Below are 19,229 nucleotides of genomic sequence, written 5' to 3'. Positions count from 1 at the left end.
TATATTGCAAGTAGTTAAAGATAGGAATTTATGCTTCGGGGTTTGCCTTCACACGGGGAGTTAGCGAACCGGTCCTCAGCTTGCTCCGGTACGGGCTCGACTCCAACTGGCTGCTACGGCTCCTTCTTCTGGCGTCGGGTGAAGCTCATATGTCCTGTCAGTGAGGTTCAGCTCTACACGAAATGCAAATGCATCAAGTTTAATTTCCAAGCTTTCTCATAGGATGTAAAACATGAATTAGCACTGAAGTAGAAGTTACATTATGACCACATTCATCTAAACAAGGTTCTACACCTTCTTTATCTGCATAACGTAAGGTGGGTTATGGTACAAAACCTGGAGTTGATTTGATGGTGATTGTGTACATATATACAACTTAACTTTATTAAACTTTAGATCAGAAAGTTACCCTATTTTTGAATGTTCTTTTCTACCTCTTCCAAAAATTACCTTCATCATTATTCAAGGTTTCTTTCTTTCACTTAGCTAGGTTCATCTTCCAAATTTTATTTCCATCTTCAAACAGCAAGCTATGAAGCCACAAATTTGATAGAAACTTAACTTTGTCATAGATAAGCTACTGCATAAATTTGAGATCCATTGGAGGTGCATGAAAAGAATTAGAATTACTTTATTACCCTAAGGTAGCATATACTTAAACATTTTTAAAACAGAAACCATAATGAAACTGGCATGAAATTTTAATGGTGAGTTATAGGGGTGATACAGAGCCTTTGGTGAATTTGTCATAATTTTTAGTGAAGGGCATCTTTTTTCATACATTTACCCTATTTATTATTCCCTAAAAAGGAAAGTGATTTTTCTTTCTATTTTTTATCAGGTTCCATATTTTTCCTACAAACTACACTACACCACTAACTTATTGCAATTGGTTTCACATTTTTATCATCTCTGGTTTAATTATTGTGCAAAAAGATAAAAGAAACCTTAGATTTCCATGATAAAACTAAAATAGAGATTTAAACATCTGCGCTAGGCTCCACATCATTTTTATAAGCTTCCATTCTCTAAAACAAACACTTGAGAGTTAGATTTACTAATTTAGGATTTTTCTGCAATTTATGATGATGTAAATGGCTTAAATAAGGATTAAAATATATAACATTAATCCTAGCAGAGACATGTGTCAAAAGTATTTTTATTAGTTTATACTGAGTCTAGCGAAATATGTTTGACATTTTTCTGAATTTTCTATGAGTTCTGGTGAATTTCCAAAGTTAAACATATTTTCTGTCGATTATAAAACAAAAAATGAGGTAAACTTGCGATCTAGCCCTCGCATCTATACTTTATTTGCGTAGGGGTCCCTAGTTTTTGCACTAAAGCCCCTTATTCGATTCTTTCGATCACAATCGGGTCCCCAGGCGGTGCACGGCGGTAGGCGGGCAAAATCCTGGCGAAGCGCCGGCAGGCTTGGGGCGGAATGAGGCCGGGGAGGAGCAGTGGCTCACCTATGACCGATTTGATGCAGTTGCGGGCGTCTGGGAGGTCCGGCGGGAGCGGAACACGACGGTGGACGGCGAGCAATGGGGATGGCGTCGAGCGACAGTGTTCGGCGGCGGCGGCACTCTTAGCGGGCAACGAACGGGCTCTAGAGCTGCGCGAGTGGGAGGCGAAGCTGGTGGTGGTGTCGACGAGGTGCGGGGCAGTGCGGAAGGGGAAGCTCCACGAAGAGGGTGTGCGGCGGAGCTGAGGGTGAGAGCAGGGAAGCGCGGCGAGGTTCGAGGGCGAGCGGGGAAGGGGGCACAGGCGGTGTTGGGCCTCCCTTTATAGGGTCGGGGCGGAGCGGCGAGCGAGGCGGAGGCAGCAGCGCTAGCGGACGGGACCAAAGGGAGTCGGGGCATTGCGGCAACCATTAATGGCGGCGGCGCCATTGGTGGACAGAGGAGGTAGAGTGGCGCGGCAGGCGAGAACACTGCAGGCGAGGCGGTAGGTGCGGGTGAAGCAAAGTGAGCGTGCGCGGCAAAAACCGGCTTTGGACGCGTCACTGGCAAGGCGGGGAGGAGTTGTCACGGTCGGAGCGGCGGTTAGCGGAGGCGGCGGTGCTGAGCAGGGCATCCGCTCGGCAGGGCAGCGGGCAGGGCGTGCAGGGCGAGCGCGAAGCGCAACTGGGTGTTGGGCGCTCCGCGGCTGGAGACCAGGTGAGACGGCTTCGCCGGTGAAGCCGCGCCACGCGGCGTGCGCGCTTTGGCACGCTCTGGGCCGAGGGATTTGCAGGATCTCTTGCCGGGCCGATATCCAAGCGCAGTTACTCCAGATTTTTGAACTGCGCGACCTTAACCCCCTTTACAAAAGTTGTAGTCCTCGTACCCAAGTTCAACTTTTGTAATTGAACCAAGTTCAAATTCGCAGCAGATTTGAAGATACAAAGCTTCAAAGTTTGGAGGAACGCCGGATTTCCAGACTTAGAGAACATTAAGTTGTTTGGCTGTTTTCAAGGTGTTTGGCTGACTTGAGCCCAAATTTTGAAAAGCTTCTTATGCGAATTTAGTAGAGTCCAATTGATAAAATTGTTGTATAAACTTAGTTCTCAAACTCTTATAAAAGGTTTTTCTGATATTCTGTTCAACTTTTGAGAGATAAGCTGACGCCAAGATGCCTTGGGCTGAGTTGACCAATTTGGCTGATTTTGACCTGGGTTTTGAAAGCTTTCTGTGCAGATTTCGACCTTGCTCCCTTATTCAAGGTTGTTAAGGTCTCGAAGCTCTAAAACTTTAGTATAGAGTTCAACTTGAGTTTATATTAGAAATTTCGAAATAAAGAGCCCCAAAGTTGGGACTTCAACTGTTTTTCTTAAATTGACATAGATTCAAATTTCGAGTTTTTGAAGGTCTTCTGCTCAGATTCAGACAAAACACTAAAAATAAAAATTGTTGGGAAAGTTGAGTTCTACAACTCTTAGTTGGACAGATTTTTAAGTTCTTAAGAAAAAATTTTAGTTACATTTTAAACAGCGGTTTAGCTTGTGAGGGGCACAAGTATCTTTTTACTTGGTTTCACAATTGCCACTTGTTCCCTTAGGCTCTAATAACTTTACTTAAGATTAATCATGGTTTAATTTTCTAGATTGTTACAGCCAGATGATCGAACATGAACTTCATCAAGTCTCGACTCACTCCGATAAGATGATAACAATATCAAGCTCAACTATTTAGCAGTAGGTGCTAACTTTGTTAGTGGCCCAACATCTGCTATCGAGTCCACACCGATGAAGATAATACAAATGATGATAAACAAGGTATGCCGCTATGTCAATGAATTTTTTAAAAGTAATGTTTCTTGGAGGTCTGTTTGTTCATGTAATAGGTGTTGGGTCATGCCCAAAGAGTTGCAATTGGATCATCAATATCTTAGGTTGAATGTTGTTGTTGTGATCAATTTTCTGCCTATGATCAGAGATGTACAATAAAGGAAAATTGAATATGCAGAAGTTCTATCAAGTCTTCTTTCCAACGTATCAAGAATTACTAATTTTGGAGATCCGTACAAAGAGTTATGATGAAATCTTTCAACACTTCGCGTTCTGAAATCAGCTCGGGACAGAACGTAGTGCCGGAGTAAAATGGGCATAACTCTTTCATCCAGAATCCGCTTTAGGTGAATGACCACTTGTTGGAAAGAAAATTTGATGCAGTTTGCAATGGAGCAGAAGTTTGGTTCATAATATGTACTCGACGCAGAGGAATTCAATGGAGAAGAGGCAGCAGCGAAGAACGACAAAGAAGGTGAAGATGATGTTAAGCAACCATGTAAGGCAAAGAGGGATGATTGGAGGGCCTCTCTGCACAAAAGGCGATAACTTGAAGTTGATCAAGACTGGAGACAACAAGATTAGTAGCACCATGACACTACCAATCTTCTTCAGTGGGATGGTCAAGAGCTTTTAATTGCGTTGCAATAATAGAGGAAAACTGCTCAGATCATCAACACAAAGCGCACGAGCCTCTTTTGATCCCGGCACCTTGGGTAAAGCAAGAATTATGGAGAAGATGCATCATTGCCATTATGGTACTAGCTGGTGCAGCAATGGTGATAACCTTGAAGCCAAAGTGTGTGTGACATAATGCCCCAAAGACCTTAAGATCAAGATCATCAATATTTCCGGATCAATTCACGAGAAGCTACTGTTGTCATCAAGATTTTGCATGACCTCAGAAGAAAACACATATAATATTTTTGATACTTAGAAGTCCCATGAAGTTTACGTTCCAACGAATCAAGAATTAAGGCGATTGTGGCCGAATCATCAAACGTCGCGCGTCCTGAAATCAATTCTGGACAGCACGCAGTGCTAAAGTAAAATGGGCATAACTCTCTCATTTTAACTCCGTTTTAGATGAATGACCAGTCGTTGGAAAGGTAATTTCATAAACTTTTCAATAGATCTATAGTTTGGTATATATTTTGTTCTAAATGCAAAGAAAAATCCACGAAGAAGAGGCAGCAGCTAGGCGATGAGAGCAAGATAGAGAAGATGAGGATGAAAACAATGAATAGGAGCTTGGCAATGCTTTCATCAAGCGTACATGATCAAATTCAGAGGCTTAGAATAAAATAAAAACCTCCAAGCAGGCTACATTGAATACAAAGAGACGTTAGAAGCAAACCACAAAAGATGACACCAAGCTGCATGGATACTTTGGATTCTCGCGCAAAGAATCATGGCTTCGCATGAACATTATCGAGGTGAGAAGTTTAGCTATATGACTATAACTAAAGTGCTTTTCGGGAGGCAACCCGTCTTTTTATTTATTTTTCTTTATTAAGATCACAGTCTATCTTGAGCTCTTAAATCGAAACCATCAAGTAACATTGTACCATTGCTCTAATGATTTCCGCAACATGTATGCTTTAAATAGGGAGCGTTGGAAAACTTATAGACCCTTTTTATATGCTTTTAGTGTTTCAAATCTTTTTCTTTGTGTCTTTTTAGAGAGAAATATGAAGTATTGTACCATCCTTTGATTTTAAACTTATGGTTAGTTAATTTAGGCTAACTTTTATTTTATTTTAGACCACCTCCATTTCATGTGAGGTCATTTTGTTGTTCCAGCTCATGTTGCATTGCATTTTTATGAAGCTTTCCTACCAGCCCCACCAAAAACCAAAGCGACAGAAATGAATCGTGTAAGCTTGGGCATCTTTGTTACTCAGGTTTCCTTGCCCATCTTCCTTGTCAAGGTTGGCCAAAATGTGATGTATACTGTTTTCTTGAGTAGCTATTGCCTGGCACATCCTGTCCCGTGTTTTCTGCAGTTGGATCGTACAGTACATTTCATAAGCCCCCATTACATTAGTGTAAACTCCTGCTTCGTTCACAGCTAAACAATATTGTATATTCCACGAGGGTTTGCGATCAAACCTTATTACATTCTGTATCGTGGTATCCGCTTATACCACCCAATACCTCGCAAAACATCACAAGTGAGCTACAAAAATATACAGTTTGGAATGCGACTATGTACTGCTCTGAACCGGCCATGTTGCTCTGTTGGCACATCGATGATACTAATGCGAGATGGTCACAAAACATTTGCTTGAAGCTCCCGACGAGGAATCCTGGGTCATCGGAAGAACTGAAGCCACCCATCCAACATCCATGGCATACGCCAGCAGAGACAAGGACTCAGTACAGGCCACGTCGCACCTGGAGCGCGAACAGAGGGAACAAGACTCTGTCAGGATTACATGGCACGATGATGATCTGCACGGGCAGTCGGGCACTAAGAATCTTGCGGTTTTGTTCTCACCTCGAACCCGACGAGCGACCGCGTCCGGCTGTAGACGGTGGCCGCGGTGAGCACGGAGCTGGTGGACCCGCACTCGCTATCCTTGAGCGACGCGCTGGACGCGTCCAGCCTCAGGCCCGCCGGCCACGGCGACGACTGGCCGCCGCCGCCGCGTGGCGCCGCGCCGGCCAGCGACGAGGACCGCTGCATCTTGGCGCCCCTCGGCGGGGTCCCCTTCCTGCGGCTCGGCTGCCGCTCCAGCGCGTCGGTGCGCTGCCGCGGCGCGCTCTGGGACCGCGCCTTGGCGCGGGACGACTCGGTGTTGGCCATGTAGCTCGGGCACGCCTCGGAGGCCGACGACGACGCGTGCTGCGGGCTGCTCCGCGCCGTCGCCACCGAGAACTCGTCGAAGTGGCCGCTGTACGCCCTCGGGCTCAGCTCCGTCATCGCCGACGGCGCCGGGGAGCACCGGCCGTGGTGCTCGACGAGGAGCTGCCTGTCCTTGGCCGCGCCACGCCGCACCGGCTCGCCGATGTCCATCTCCACGATCTTGGCGTTCTCCTCGCAGGACCTGTCCATCTCCTGCGTTCCCGTTCCATCCTCACCGCAGTTAGACATTGCCAGGGACGAGAGTTTGCAGGTGCTGCGCTGCGGGTGAACCCAATGCAACTTACGTAGGACCGGCGGTGCCTCGGGTGCTGCGGTGACTGCCGTGGCCTTGGCGGCGGCGGCGGCGGGTGGTGGTGCTCCTGGAGAACGCGCATGCGCTGCGCCCGCAGGTGGGACTGCGCCGTGAGCAGGGCCTGCATGCAGCGGAGCGTGGCGTTCGCCTGCTTCCTCAACAGCTGGCCTCGCACCAGAGCCTGCAGCTTCACAATGCCCCTCAGCGCGCACAGCGCAGTCCTCGCCTGCCACGCAAGACGAACTGAATCGATACGGTCGTGCTACATGCCTACATTATCCAAAACAAACTCGAGTTGCGAGGCACAGGTGTGTGTGTGTGTGTGTACCAGGTATCCTCTGAAGGTGGCCTGGATCCTGACCGCCGCCGCGTCCTCGGCGAGGCTCGCCGGCGGCAAGTTCGCCCTGCGAGAGGACAGGCGCGCCACCGCCGCCGCCGCGTGCGCCGCAGCCACCGCGGCGTCGGCGGCCGCCGCGGTCGCCACCGCAACCGCCACGGCGTGCTTCTTCTGGTCGAACTCGATGTCCGCCGCCGACAGACCGAGCCCGTCGTCCGTCCCGCCGCGCCCCGCCGCCGGCGTCGCCTCGGCAGCCCTCCCTTCCTGCGCCGCCCGCCTGAAGCTCCACCTCTTGTCCTTGGGCGCCCCCGAAGCAGGAGGCGCCGCCGCCGCCATGGCCATCGCGTCGGCGTGCGGCCTGTCCTTCTTCCCGGACAGGAAGCTCTTGAGCCACCTCCCCGCCTTCCCCATTGCTCGCCCGATCCCTGCAAGCACCGACGACTCCGCCGCCACGTTTACTCCTACATCAGCGAGAGAGACTCGATTATACTACGCACGTCGTATTTCATGGCGTAATCTATGGTAAGTACCAACCGGAGGATGCGAGTGCGACGAGGCAGCAGCCAACCACCCGCGACCGGCTCAACGCTCCGGTCAACCGCGGCCAGGCGATCGAACGGCCGGCCACGTGAAGCGGGTCGCCGCCGCGACCGCGAACATGGCGTGGATCCTAGCAACAGCACCGGCGTCGCGCGCTTTCGCCTGTCAGGATCTTTTTAATACGGGAGCGCATCAGCATTATTGCAACTGTGGGCGGGTCCGTCCATGTCAATCATTCACGGATCAGCTCCGTTCCGTCCCGTCCCCCTGACAATGGCGAAACGTGAGCTGTGCGTGTCCGTTGTCCGAGCGATCCATGGCCCTTCCTGCCTGTCAGCCCGTCCTTTTTATCCATTCATTCAGACTCAGGTCTCCGAACCTGATTACCTGAACTTCAGCTCTCTTCTCGATTCTTTTTGCCACTGGTGCTTTGCTGTGCCATGCAATTTTGACATGCCGGAGACTGTCAGAGACTCCCTGCAAGTGAGCACAAGAAATGATTCCGGAATGATTGACCGTGCCTGGTTTTTCAGATTTGGATGCGTCAGATTCGGATCGGATACGATTACAGCCGCTGGCGCCAAGAACTCACATGCTCAGAAACGCTTTTGGTTTCCACTGCGCTTGGTCGTAACCTGTGGGAATCTGAGATGGGGACAGGGCACCTGTGCGCGGTACGGCCGGGCCCGGTTCCTCCCTGTTCAATTCAAGTCCCGAGCCTTCCTGCCTGCCTGCTGCCCCGTCATCAGTTGCAGTTCATCGACTCCTCATCCATCCACCCCGAGTCCCCGACCATCAGCTTAGCTGTTGGTGCCAGTGACCGTGACGTGGACGTACTGTCCCGTACCGGCGTCCCAGCTGGATGGAGCAGCATGATGTTGCATGGGTCTGCCGCATGTGGCTTGCCCTGCTCGGATTTGAAGGTTCCTCGCACAAGCACCTGGTCCTGACGTCGGTCGGTCGGTGCTCGGAATTACTGACTGGATTTTTTTTTTTCCTAACGAAAGTAATACTGGATCTAGGCTTGTTTGGGCTTGCTCCAATAAAATTTAAAAAGGGCCTTGGTTGGGCTTTGCTCACAAAGGCCCTGTTTGGAGGCATGGGCCGTTATCATTGCCGCATGAACTAGACAGAAAAACGAAAGCAGCAGTCAGTGATTATTCTTATGCTGATCGATAGATGAAGGCGCTTGCCTGTCCTCACGCTGGGGCTGGATCTATGTCACCGGCTTTGCTGATGCAGAACCGCACACTTCCAAGAAGACCAGCTCCACCGTCAAGAGGATTCCGGTGACTGCAACCAACGACGGGCAGACCGTCATCACCAGAATGGCAAGGACAGCAGATAGACCGAAAGAGAGCAAGGGAACTCAGCTGATCGTAATGGAGCCACCGCGGCAGCGTCGCGAACAACGGGACGCGCAGGTGGCAGGCGTAGCCGACCACCACCACGGCGCGCCCGCGGACTCTGGACAGCCGGCGCCCCTGCACCAGCGCCGGCACCCCGTCCCCGTAGAACCAGCCGCGGAACGCGTCCTCGCGGGGGTTGAGGTTGGCGCAGCAGCTTGATCAAGCAAGGGTCGGCGCGTGGGAGCTTGCCGTCGACTGGTCGAGCGAGCGAACCACCAGGAGCCCCGCCCCTGTACTTTCACGGTTCTGACCGCCGGTCCTCATCCGGCGGGCGGCAAAAAGAATCCTGAGAACTTGGTGGCGACGAAGGCGATCGCTGCACCGATTTGGAAAGAAAGAGTTAGGGTGGCAGCGCGTCTTGCAGCGGTCTGGTTTGGCGTTTGCGCGTGGCGAGCGAACCCTACGGCTATTTTTGCCTAGCCTGCTAGTGCTAGCCATTCCATTCGCGGCAAGCTAGCGCAGGCGGCCGTCCTGCAATTTCGCCATGTTCCTTTCGTGATGTACTTGTACATTTATGCTCTTTTCCGCGGGCGCCAGCGGCCATGTCTGATCCTGATGACTGATGGGTCGGTGCTCGCTGGGAATTAAGCAATTGAATTGACGATGACAGCAAAGCGAGTTCCTTTCCTTCTCAGAGCAATTGGATTGAAAAAAAAAACAAAAAGAAGTTCCTGCTCGGAATGAATGTGCTCCGAATATTTAGAAAAGGGCCCTATTTGGGCCAGATATGGTGTCGCAAATGTTGGGCCGTCGTAACAACTTCTTCTCACAGTACGGCCCAACACTATGTATGGTCGTGTGGTGAAATAGCCCAATACAACATATGAGCACTATTCATTCCACCAACGTCATGAAGAAGAGAAATAGAGAGTGCCAAATAGCAGAGCTCTGCTCTGAATTTCTTCCAAGGAGAAAAATGTCTCCTGTGTATCCTGCTCTAGTTTCTCTCAGACTAAATCCTCGTTAAGTTGACTCACCAGCACCAAACTGTACAGTAGTACAGTACTGGGTTAGGTGACGCCTGGCATGTTTCCAGGACATGCCATCTCGTTTCGTAGGGAGAGAGAGGTTCACGATAACCAATCGAAAAACCCCGTGCACAAGCCGTGTGAAAGAGCACGGAGGCTCGCATTATTTGACTTTTTTTTTCTCTCCCAGGTGTCCTTCTCATGGGATGGGGTGGATAAAGGGAGACACATATTCGAGCGTGTTCTCCTTTAATTTTCTGGCAGATGAACACTCACAAAGTTTACTGTTAACGTCCATTTTCAGGGCGTACAGGTGGCGACCTTTGGATCAATCAATCGAACACGCCGCGTTGCTTTCGTGTTTGAATCATGGTGCTTCCGGGACGCGCTTAGCGTTGAGAGGATAAGCATCGCCATCGGCCCATCCCCTCCCCCGTGGATGCATGAATGAATGTTCGAGTCGTCACAGCTTGTCAGAACAGTCTTTGGCTCGTGAACTTGGTTTAGTGGGGGGGGGGGCAAAAGGAAGGAGCTTTTGCTGAACACTTGAGTAGAGAGAAGAAAGCGAGAGGTACGGAATTTGGATCAGAAAGTAGCTCGCGCATGATCAAAAGTTTCAGTCCATGTTTATGAATGGTTTCCAAATATCGTCTTTGCAAATTTAAATGCTACGCGCCCTCCCTCCATCCTCCCAAGTCCTAACCAGTAGCCACTCACAGATCTGTCAGCTCTGCACTAGTAGTTCATGCTCACTGTCACGGTTCTGTCACGGGCGCCATCCGGTAAATACGCTTTGACTTTGCCCGTTGCGCCTCTGTTGTGCTCGGCGCTGAGCGAGTCAATCCTGGAAGGCCCCTCTCCCATAAACGCCCATCGCCGCCTGCCCTGCCAACCAACTGCCTCTCCCACTTAAACGCAACCGCCCACACACGGAAAAGCGACGACGAGCACAACCGCCGCCTCGCGTGCGCAGAGATCGAAGAGCCCGAGGAACCAGCCAGCCGAGATGGTGCTCGCGGCAGGGGTCCAGCGCGCCGCGGCGCTCGTGGCGCTCCTCGCCGTCACCGCCGCCACCGCCGACGACTTCTTCTCCCCGCTCGCCCCGATCTTCGCGCCCGTCATCAGTAAGCCTCCGCTCTCCGACTTGCTCTGTCCGTGTCTTGGCCGTCGTTGGTGCTCCTGCTCCCTGACGATCCGGTCTGATCCCGAGCAGACTCGATCTGCAGCACGGTGGCGTGCGGGAAGGGGAACTGCACGGTGGCGCCGGGGACGCTGGGGTACAGGTGCGAGTGCGACCCGGGCTGGACGCAGCTCCACGTCGGCGACGAACTCAGGTTCCTGCCTTGCGTCATCCCCAACTGTAAGTATGACAGGAACCAGCGTTCCGAGCCATTCGAATCGCTGCTTCTTCTTCTTCTTCTTCAACAAGTAGGGTGCCAATTGAATATGAGTTCTGCTTTCCTTGTGTTCACTGTCGCGTGCTGCGTTGCGTAGTTCGGCAGGCTCACGGGTCGCGAATGGCCAGGCCAGCTAATACCGTCTGCCCATTGCTTGCTTGTCTCGTCAGATTCGGCGCATAACCGCGTGCCAGCTCCTTTAATCTGGGATGATACCACTTGATCAGCACCTTTGTTTTAGTATATGTGAATTCAGTATGGTTGTTAGGATACGATCATTGTGCTCCCTGATGGTCGAAGTGTGTACGGATACTGGGAGTGTGGTAGGCACTGATTCTGTGATTCACTAATCAACAGCTATGCTAAGACCATACTGCCTGCGTATCAAAGTTTGCTCATGTACGGCTTCTGCCAGCTCAAAGGCTGTTCGGAGTGAATATCTGAATTTTAGATAGGAAGACTAAATTCCAGGAAACTAGGCACATCTTAAAAAGCCTGATGTGTGGGACTGTACTTGCACTCTTCATGCATTGTGTCTGTTCCAGATTTATCCCGTGGTAACTCAAGGCTGCTGATGTTCTGCGAGTCTTGTTCTAGTCAAAATTTGACATCATTTTTTGGCAAGTATGCAGGCAAAGTCTAAACGCATACAAACTTAATTGGACCGGCTCTATGCGTGTGGCGTTTCAATTTCGTGCTCCATATACTGTCTCTTTTGAGAATGCAGTTCTTATATTCAGGGCGCGTCTCAATCAGAAAGAAAAAAGGATGGATTTCTTTAGAGTGTTTGGGTCTAGTATCGTTTTCAGAGTTGCTTTATGCTTTTCATACCACAAGTAACACAGCTGAAAATTACATAATGCCTTTATTAGATTACTCCATCTGGATACACTAAAACCAGTTTGTATCTTCATGTGATTTCACAAGGATTTTTCTGCAGCTACCTCTATCTTACTTTACCACATACGTATCTAACCAGATGTCAGCAATATTCATCAATACCCTCCAAGGGACAGTGTTTTTTTTTGTGCTGACAACAACTTTGTTAATGTATGCTCACATCATTTCAAATGATCAAATGATAACATTTCCTTTCAGGTTCCATTGACAGCTCATGTTCCAACGGTTCATCAGCACCAGCACCAACGCCTTTGCCAGCACCTAAAAACTTCTCACTCAACCGTAATTGCCCCATCTCATTAGTCCTGGAATATATGTTTCTGCTGTAAGCCTGTAACCATGATATTTACATGCCATATGAATTATTCAATTAATTCTGCCTCTATCCTTTTGTTCCTACAGCATGTGAATTAGCATACTGTGGCACCGGAGGCACGTGCAGGAACGGCTCTGGTCTCAGCTACCACTGTGAGTGCAAGGAGGGTTACAGCAACCTTCTCAACATGACCACATTGCCTTGCTTTCAGAACTGTAAGATCAAACGCTCCAAGCCATTTACCTTACAAACACAGAGGCTGCCGTAACAAATCCCACAACGGCTAACTCATGGCACTCTTGCAGGTTCCATCGGTGCAGATTGCTCAAGAATAGGGATCCTTCCCTTCTCAAACTCTTCCAACAAATCCCCTGCACCACCCAGCTCGGAGAGCATTTCTAACAATGGCATTGCAGCAGCGCCAGGTACAAAATTCTTTTCAGATGTCAATGAGTGTATGCATGTGTGTTTTCATGCATAGATTCAGACAACTGATCTACTGGCGTTGCCTATAACTATGCAGGATCCATTTCACAGCGAATTTTAATGCCGCTGCTGCTGATAGTCTCACTGGCCGTGAGTCAGGTGATATAGATGGACGATGGAGCATCGCACGGTAGCCCTAGACTATTTTTATCCACGGGACAGCATAGAGTTGATAGCTTGTTAGGATTAAACTTTTGGGATGTGTGCTATACTGCTGCAGGATTGCATTTGATGGTTGATTTCCACTGTAGATGTTAGAGACTTGATCAGTTTATCTGGATGTGGAATAAATGTTTCTGTGAATAATCGAGTAACTTTACTGTTTATGGGATGCCTGCGTTGCTGCACCTAGCCTGGTCCTGAACATCTCGATCAGATTATGATGAGATACTAATCTCTAATCACCTAGCCTGCGACCTCTCAGGTAAATCGTTGTTACAATTAAAAAAAGAGCATTATAAGCATTTAAATTCACTAAGGTTATTTTTCAAAAAAAAAATCTCCGCTAGGATTACTTACTTGCTTGGAACTTCTTGTTAAGATTTTTAAATTCTTTTTTAAATACAATATTTCTCCTTCCCGATGTTCCCTGAAGCGAATTTCGCAAAAAAAAAAAGGATGTTCCCTGAAGCGAAATGCCAAATGGGCCATGGGTAGAGATATTTATGGGCCAAATAGAACTAGGCCTGCCTTATCGTCTGTCATGGGTCCCATTTGTTATGGATTCCCTGCCATGGGCCTTCGTGGCTTTATATAACAATCATTGGGCTGGAAGCGTTCTTTCAGTATGTGTTATGTGTTGATGAACAGAATTCAAGAGGAGATCATGGATGAATGCTGAGTGACAAGTGGCTATTGCAAGTGGCGAGCAAAAGTTAGGCAGCTAAGTTTCAGCGTCTGTAGCAGCTGTTGCTTATATTGTAAGGAAAAAGAAAATCCTAATGAAACTTCGCATATGACTATATGAGGGTGCAGAATAGCCTTGCTTAGTTGCTTCACAAATCTTTTGAAACATTGCCTTTCAGTCTCTCCCAGTTCTGTACAGGTAGAAACTTCTAATGTTTCCGGTCACTCGACAAGCTAAAATGTTAGACACAGTAGTAAAGATTTGACAATGCCAACAAAAAAGGCTGCATATTCACAACCCTACTGTTTGCTTCCATCCAATATGAACTCATTTGTACAGTGAGACTGACAACGCTAACAGCTGAGTTGTTGCTGTCCATCATGCCATCATGGTTCTCCAAACAGCAGTGCACATTGCGCTCCGAGACACGAAGATCACTCGCCTTGTTTCCAAGCTACAGAAGCTCGCCTGTATCACACTCCCCTTCTTGGACAAAGAAAGATGCTCGATTCTGTGTCACCACCACTTGGTTTCTTCAGATTGTTACTGCTCCGTGTTCTTGTTCCTCTTGGTTCTGCGTGGAGGGAATCAGGGAAGTGGTTGCACTACTCACCAACAGCGCGAGAGCGTGTTGCAGTGAGAGCAAGCAACCTCACTCCCAAGAATACTGTTAGAAAGCCAACAGGTGAAGCTTTGGCAGCTGCGCCGGCGCAAACTGCGAAGGTGCCCACGCCCTTTTCTTTTTGAGAGAAAAACTTGGGGCCTGGCTATAGAAGCTCTTCCAAGAACCCTATTTTTCAGGGGAGCATTACCGACTGCACAAGCACACAGATTTTGCTCTCCTACTGTATTGTACTTTACTTACTTCTCAGCATAGCATCTTCATTTTTACTTATCTTTGTAAAAGAGCAGCAGTTTTTAGTAAATTACCACCATCCAGCAGCAGCTGTACCCTAGCTACGAAATGAGAGTGACGCATTATTACTTGAGGGAGCTGTAAGCTTTTCAGCGTCGTAAGCTGTAACCCTTTTTAGGACCTCTTGTACCATCTCCGGCCAGCTTCACAGTAGGCTTTTAAAAATGCCCACGGACAAGCCTCAGTGTCAATCACTGACACAGGAGTAACCATGCCCAGAAAATTTTCTTATCTGCTTTTCGATCGCAGCCCCAAGAATTGTTTAATGTATGTTTCCAAATTTGAAGCGTCCAAGGCGAGAGGAATGACCAGATGTTCAAGGCGAGGAGAAAAGCCACCATTTTCGCAAAGCTGCAGCTGCTGGCCTCATGGTGCGTGCCTGAATGACACAAAATGCAGCCTAGCCTGCGACGGGAAGGATTATAATGCAGCGATGATTGAACTAGCTTGCCCTAGGCCTGCAGATCATAACCCTAGCTCATGTAAACAAATGCGTATTCAGTATGCAGCAAAAACAAAAGCATTGGCATCTGGAATACTGACTCCATTTTCTCTCGGGCCAGGCCAGGGCCTCTCTAGGGAACTTATGCTGATTTGACGTGAGTAAAGCAGAACCAGCAGTGGCAGTAACATAAATTAGTGCCACTGCCAGAGAGGAGGAAAAGACCAGCGTAGCTCACTGTTCCTTGACATTGTATATGCACACAGGCTCGCTTCCCTTCCCCTTTATTTCTAGCTTCTGTAAAAGCTGGGTTCCAGTACTGTACGCCTACAACCTCCTGTTATCCGAGCCACTGTTTCCATTCTCTTCTTTGAGGGGGTTGGCTCGAGCTGCTTTTCTGTGGTTTTCTGCGCACTCAGATGCTACCTCAAGTCGTCAATCGATCTGTGCTGCAAACCAAATACTCTGTCACGCATCTGCTCCAAACTTTAGGTTGTTCATTCGATGGGGAATTTTGATGAAATAAAGTTGAAGTGAGGAAAAAAATGGTTCATTTGAGTGCTGCCTAACTGCATGGATGCACCTCCCACAAGAACACGGCAAGAACCTGAAGGGAAGTAGTTTCAGGTCTCATCCGATCATCCCTCCATCCAGAGCAAACAGATTTTTTTTTTTGGAAAACAAACCAGGCAGGATCCGGATCAAAGAGGTGACAAAATTTAGGAAATTTTACGAGTACAAGATGATCAACGTTATGTCCGGGGTATCAAGAAGTTCACAGCACAGATCATAATCGCAGGGAAATCCCCAGAACCGAAAGGGAGTCTGGAACAAACAGCAGGAAGCGAAAAGACAGAAAAAGAAGAACAAAAATGGCGACATCGGCATCTCTCTTTGTACACACAACAGACAACCGGTTACTTACAACGGATTACATTCGTATCAATCTCCAAGAACTCAGCCCAGCAATGTTCGTTCAATCCCTAGCTGATAGAATCGAAGCCTCCATCCATGGCTAGCTTAGTTTCTCGGGCAAATCTCCTCACCCTCGTCTCCTCTTCCAATCAAATCGCTTCTTCCTTGCCGTGCTCTCTTCCACGTCTCTCATAGTCTCACAGTCTCCACCAGTAGTAGTAGTACACCTAGCCGGCTAACCCCCTGCGTGCAGTGCAGCCACCAGCAGCCATGGCGACGCAGCTGCTGCCTTGAGGAGTGTCTAGCTAGCTTCAGTGAGTGAGCGAAGCGTCAGCGTCAGCATGAACAGCTTGCGGTGGGTCAGGGCATGAAGAGCTTGTTGCCGCACTTGCAGCGCCAGGCCTCCGGGTAGTACTCGAGAGGGAAGCTCCGGCCGGGCTGGATGGCCACGTGCACTGGCCGGCACGGGTGGCAGCCCCCGCACCGGCTGCGGCACGTCGGCGGCGACGACCCGGGCCCCACCAGCCCCCGCCGCGCCGCCGTCGTCCCGGGATCCCACGAGTACCCCTCCTCCGGCGCCACCCGACCGGCTCTCCCCCTCGCCGACGTGCACGTCCCTGCAGAGCGCGAGAAAAGACACGCATGTGAGCTGGTAATAATGCAAGTGAACTGCCATAGACTCGGCATGTGCTGTATGAGTGACAGTACCGGGAGCGGAGGAGCTGAGGAGGAGGAGCACCACCAGCAGCAGCGCGGCGGAGAGGGTCCGACGCCGGCTCCGGCCGCTGCGGCTCGGCCAGCCCATGGACGCGCGCGCGCCCGTGATAGCTCGACCAGGACCAGATCTCGCCGGCGCTGCCGCGGCGCCCGCAGCGCCGGGCTCGGGGACGAAGCGAGGCACTGTACCTGACAAGAAGCTGAGCGCCGAGCGAGCTAATGATGAAGAAGAGAGAGCGATGGAGTGAGTGAATGGCGTGTGTGCGCGAGTCAATTCGCACGCATGGACCGTGCGTGCACTCGCTGAGGCAAGGGAGCGAGGGATCCAGACTTCAGAGAGAGACGGGAGGCTGTCTGCGGTTGGGGGTGGTGGTAGTCTGGGGGCGCGGCGGGCGGGTGGGCGGGATGGCTCCTCTCCGTTTGCTATTTGGAGCAGCTAGCGCGAGCTGAGCGGAGCGGCGGAGCAGGAGGAGGTGGTGGTGGCCTCTGGCCTGGGCCCTGCGGGGAAGGTTTCCTTTGGTTTTGGTGGCGCTCGGGCGTCGCGGCGTGCGGGCGGGTGGGCAGGGCTCCCTCGGCGCCCCCTCGTGCGCCTGGCCCTTGGGGGCAGGGGGGCGCAGCAATTCGGCTCGCAGTCTGGATGGGCGGGGTGGGGTCGAGCGCGGCGCGGCGCTCCGCCTCGCGATTCGTGACGGGCCGGGGCCTGGCACGGCGTGTGCTGGCTGGCCGGTGGCGTTGCCGTGCCGTGTGCACCGCCTGATCGGTACGTGCGTGCTCTGACTCCATGGACGGCCGCCCGCCGGCTTTTTTCAGAACGATGCGGCAGGTCTCGTGTTTTTACCAGCAAGACCCTGCGCTTTGCAGACAGTCGAAGATAAGATTATGCAAGTACACACGTTATTGGTTTTTACAGGTTATCTCATGATGCACGAACGATGTTTATAATGTGGAGAAGAGACATGAGTGAGAGAATGTGGAGCATTTGGCAAGAAAGAAATGGTCCTATCTTCCAACAACATCATCCCAGCCCAAATTTAGCTACGAGTACCTTTAGGCATGAATTCGCTATAGTTATCCATCAAGGGAGGAAGAAATACCTCATCTACGTAGTAAAATAGCTAAACTCCTTTTGTAACTTTAATTCTTTCGGCCTTCACTTTAGCTTCTTGTAGCTGTTTGGCTACGGCTGTAGCTATACAACACTACAACCGATCGGCTGCACAGCCTGATTATATTTTGTCAAAAAGAAAAGAAATCCCAAATCATATATTCTAACCAATGTTGCTCAAAACTGACTATTGACTGGCTGGCTACTGCATCTGCATTTGCAGTCGAGCCGCAGCTGGCTCAACCGAATCAGTAGGGGTGCGAACCTTCCTGATTCATGAAAAATAAGGTCGGTATTTAGTGAAACAAAACCATATATCTTTTAGGCGCCATGCTGCGCTGACGAGCCACGGAGGTTGTCTTCATCAAGCACATTCTCTGCTGCCTGTAGCAACGACCAGCACAGGATGAAGATGATGGTCGACGAGTTAGAGTTTGCTAGCATTTTCGTTCATGTACGTTGCTTTTTTCGTTCTTGGGTTAAGGGCCCCCCCCCCCCCCCCCCCCCGCCCCAGTTCTTAACTTGTGCATTCTTGGGAGATGTTGTTCTTCATGAAACGGCTACCTTTTTTAATTGATTGTTTATGGTGGAACATGTGTCTCTTTTCTTGTTGAGCTTGCTAATGAGTCCGCTCCAACACTCCTCCGCTGAACGCCGTCGTAGCCTGCTGCGGATGGGTACGCACTGCCTTGTTAAAAACTATCCCGAGTGAGATCCATCCGGGATGATTACTATGTAGGGAGTTATATCTCAATAAAAGGAATAAGAATAGCAACAAAGAAATTAAAGTTACAAATAGTGAGTCTAGCCATTTTACTAGGGAGGTATTTCTTTTTCACTAAAGTTACACGTAGCTAGGATCTAAGGCCCTGTTCGGATTTGGGCGGATTCTCAGAATTCAGAAGCTACAATCTAAGAAGCCTCCAAACGGGGGCAGCTTTTGGGGAAGCCAAAATTCTAGATTTTGAGAACCCTAGAAGTTGCTCACGGTTACTTCCATCAGATTTTGCACATGAAATTTACCATTTTGCCCATCTTCCTTCCATGTAATTATTTAATGCTCCCAAGTTGAGCAACAAATAGTAGCGAGGGCATAAAAATCATCTATCCAACAAACAACCATAAAATCAGAACTCAGGGATCCAAACAAAACCATTCAGATTTTGCCTAGATTTTGAAAATCCATCTAAAATCCAATTTTTTTAAAATCTACTAACCGGAAGGCATTTTAAAATCTACTAACCGGACGGCTGCGTGCGTCGATGTGCACATTTCACACTTGGCACTGCCAACCTGAATCGCAAAACCGGAAGGCTGCGTGCGTCGATGTGCACATTTCACACTTGGCACCGCAGAGCAGAGCGCGCGCACACGATCGATCAGTCTGGATCGATCGGATGCAGCGGGCGTCCTACACTCCTATGCTGGCGGCACGCCGTACGTGCCCCGAGAAGGGAGCCGTCAAATCAACTGGCCGTGACATTTCCTAACAACTCCGCCCA

At 49.7% G+C, this 19,229-nt stretch overlaps 3 protein-coding genes across 4 annotated transcripts; 1 reads left to right on the top strand and 2 right to left on the bottom strand.

Moving 5' to 3' along the window:
- Positions 1-5,294: 5,294 nt before the first annotated feature.
- LOC101759731 (cilia- and flagella-associated protein 91) lies at positions 5,295-7,515 on the bottom strand. 2 transcript variants are annotated; one of them, XM_004985553.4, is made up of 5 exons: positions 7,304-7,515; positions 6,761-7,194; positions 6,425-6,658; positions 5,772-6,332; positions 5,295-5,668 (listed from the first exon to the last, which is right to left on the bottom strand). In XM_004985553.4, exons 2-5 carry the CDS (start codon positions 7,178-7,180, stop codon positions 5,648-5,650), a joined length of 1,236 nt encoding a protein of 411 aa, XP_004985610.2. In that variant the 5' UTR covers positions 7,181-7,194; positions 7,304-7,515; the 3' UTR covers positions 5,295-5,647. The 2 variants fall into 2 exon arrangements, with proteins under 2 accessions (XP_004985610.2, XP_004985611.1); XM_004985554.4 differs by having other exon boundaries at positions 6,761-7,230; positions 7,304-7,509.
- A 3,050-nt stretch (positions 7,516-10,565) lies between these two features.
- LOC101759326 (neurogenic locus notch homolog protein 3) lies at positions 10,566-13,132 on the top strand. Its single transcript, XM_004985551.4, has 6 exons — positions 10,566-10,810; positions 10,900-11,046; positions 12,182-12,265; positions 12,386-12,514; positions 12,605-12,724; positions 12,823-13,132. The coding sequence occupies exons 1-6, from the start codon at positions 10,693-10,695 to the stop codon at positions 12,891-12,893; spliced, it is 669 nt and encodes a 222-aa protein (XP_004985608.1). The 5' UTR covers positions 10,566-10,692; the 3' UTR covers positions 12,894-13,132.
- Positions 13,133-15,747: 2,615 nt separating this feature from the next.
- On the bottom strand, positions 15,748-17,067 carry LOC101758927 (EPIDERMAL PATTERNING FACTOR-like protein 4). The gene is made up of 2 exons (XM_004985550.3): positions 16,614-17,067; positions 15,748-16,522 (listed from the first exon to the last, which is right to left on the bottom strand). The coding sequence occupies exons 1-2, from the start codon at positions 16,708-16,710 to the stop codon at positions 16,266-16,268; spliced, it is 354 nt and encodes a 117-aa protein (XP_004985607.1). The 5' UTR covers positions 16,711-17,067; the 3' UTR covers positions 15,748-16,265.
- Positions 17,068-19,229: the final 2,162 nt, after the last annotated feature.

The sequence above is a fragment of the Setaria italica genome, chromosome IX, assembly GCF_000263155.2.
Source record: "Setaria italica strain Yugu1 chromosome IX, Setaria_italica_v2.0, whole genome shotgun sequence".
NCBI lineage: Eukaryota > Viridiplantae > Streptophyta > Magnoliopsida > Poales > Poaceae > Setaria > Setaria italica.
This window is presented reverse-complemented; position numbering and strand designations above follow the sequence as displayed.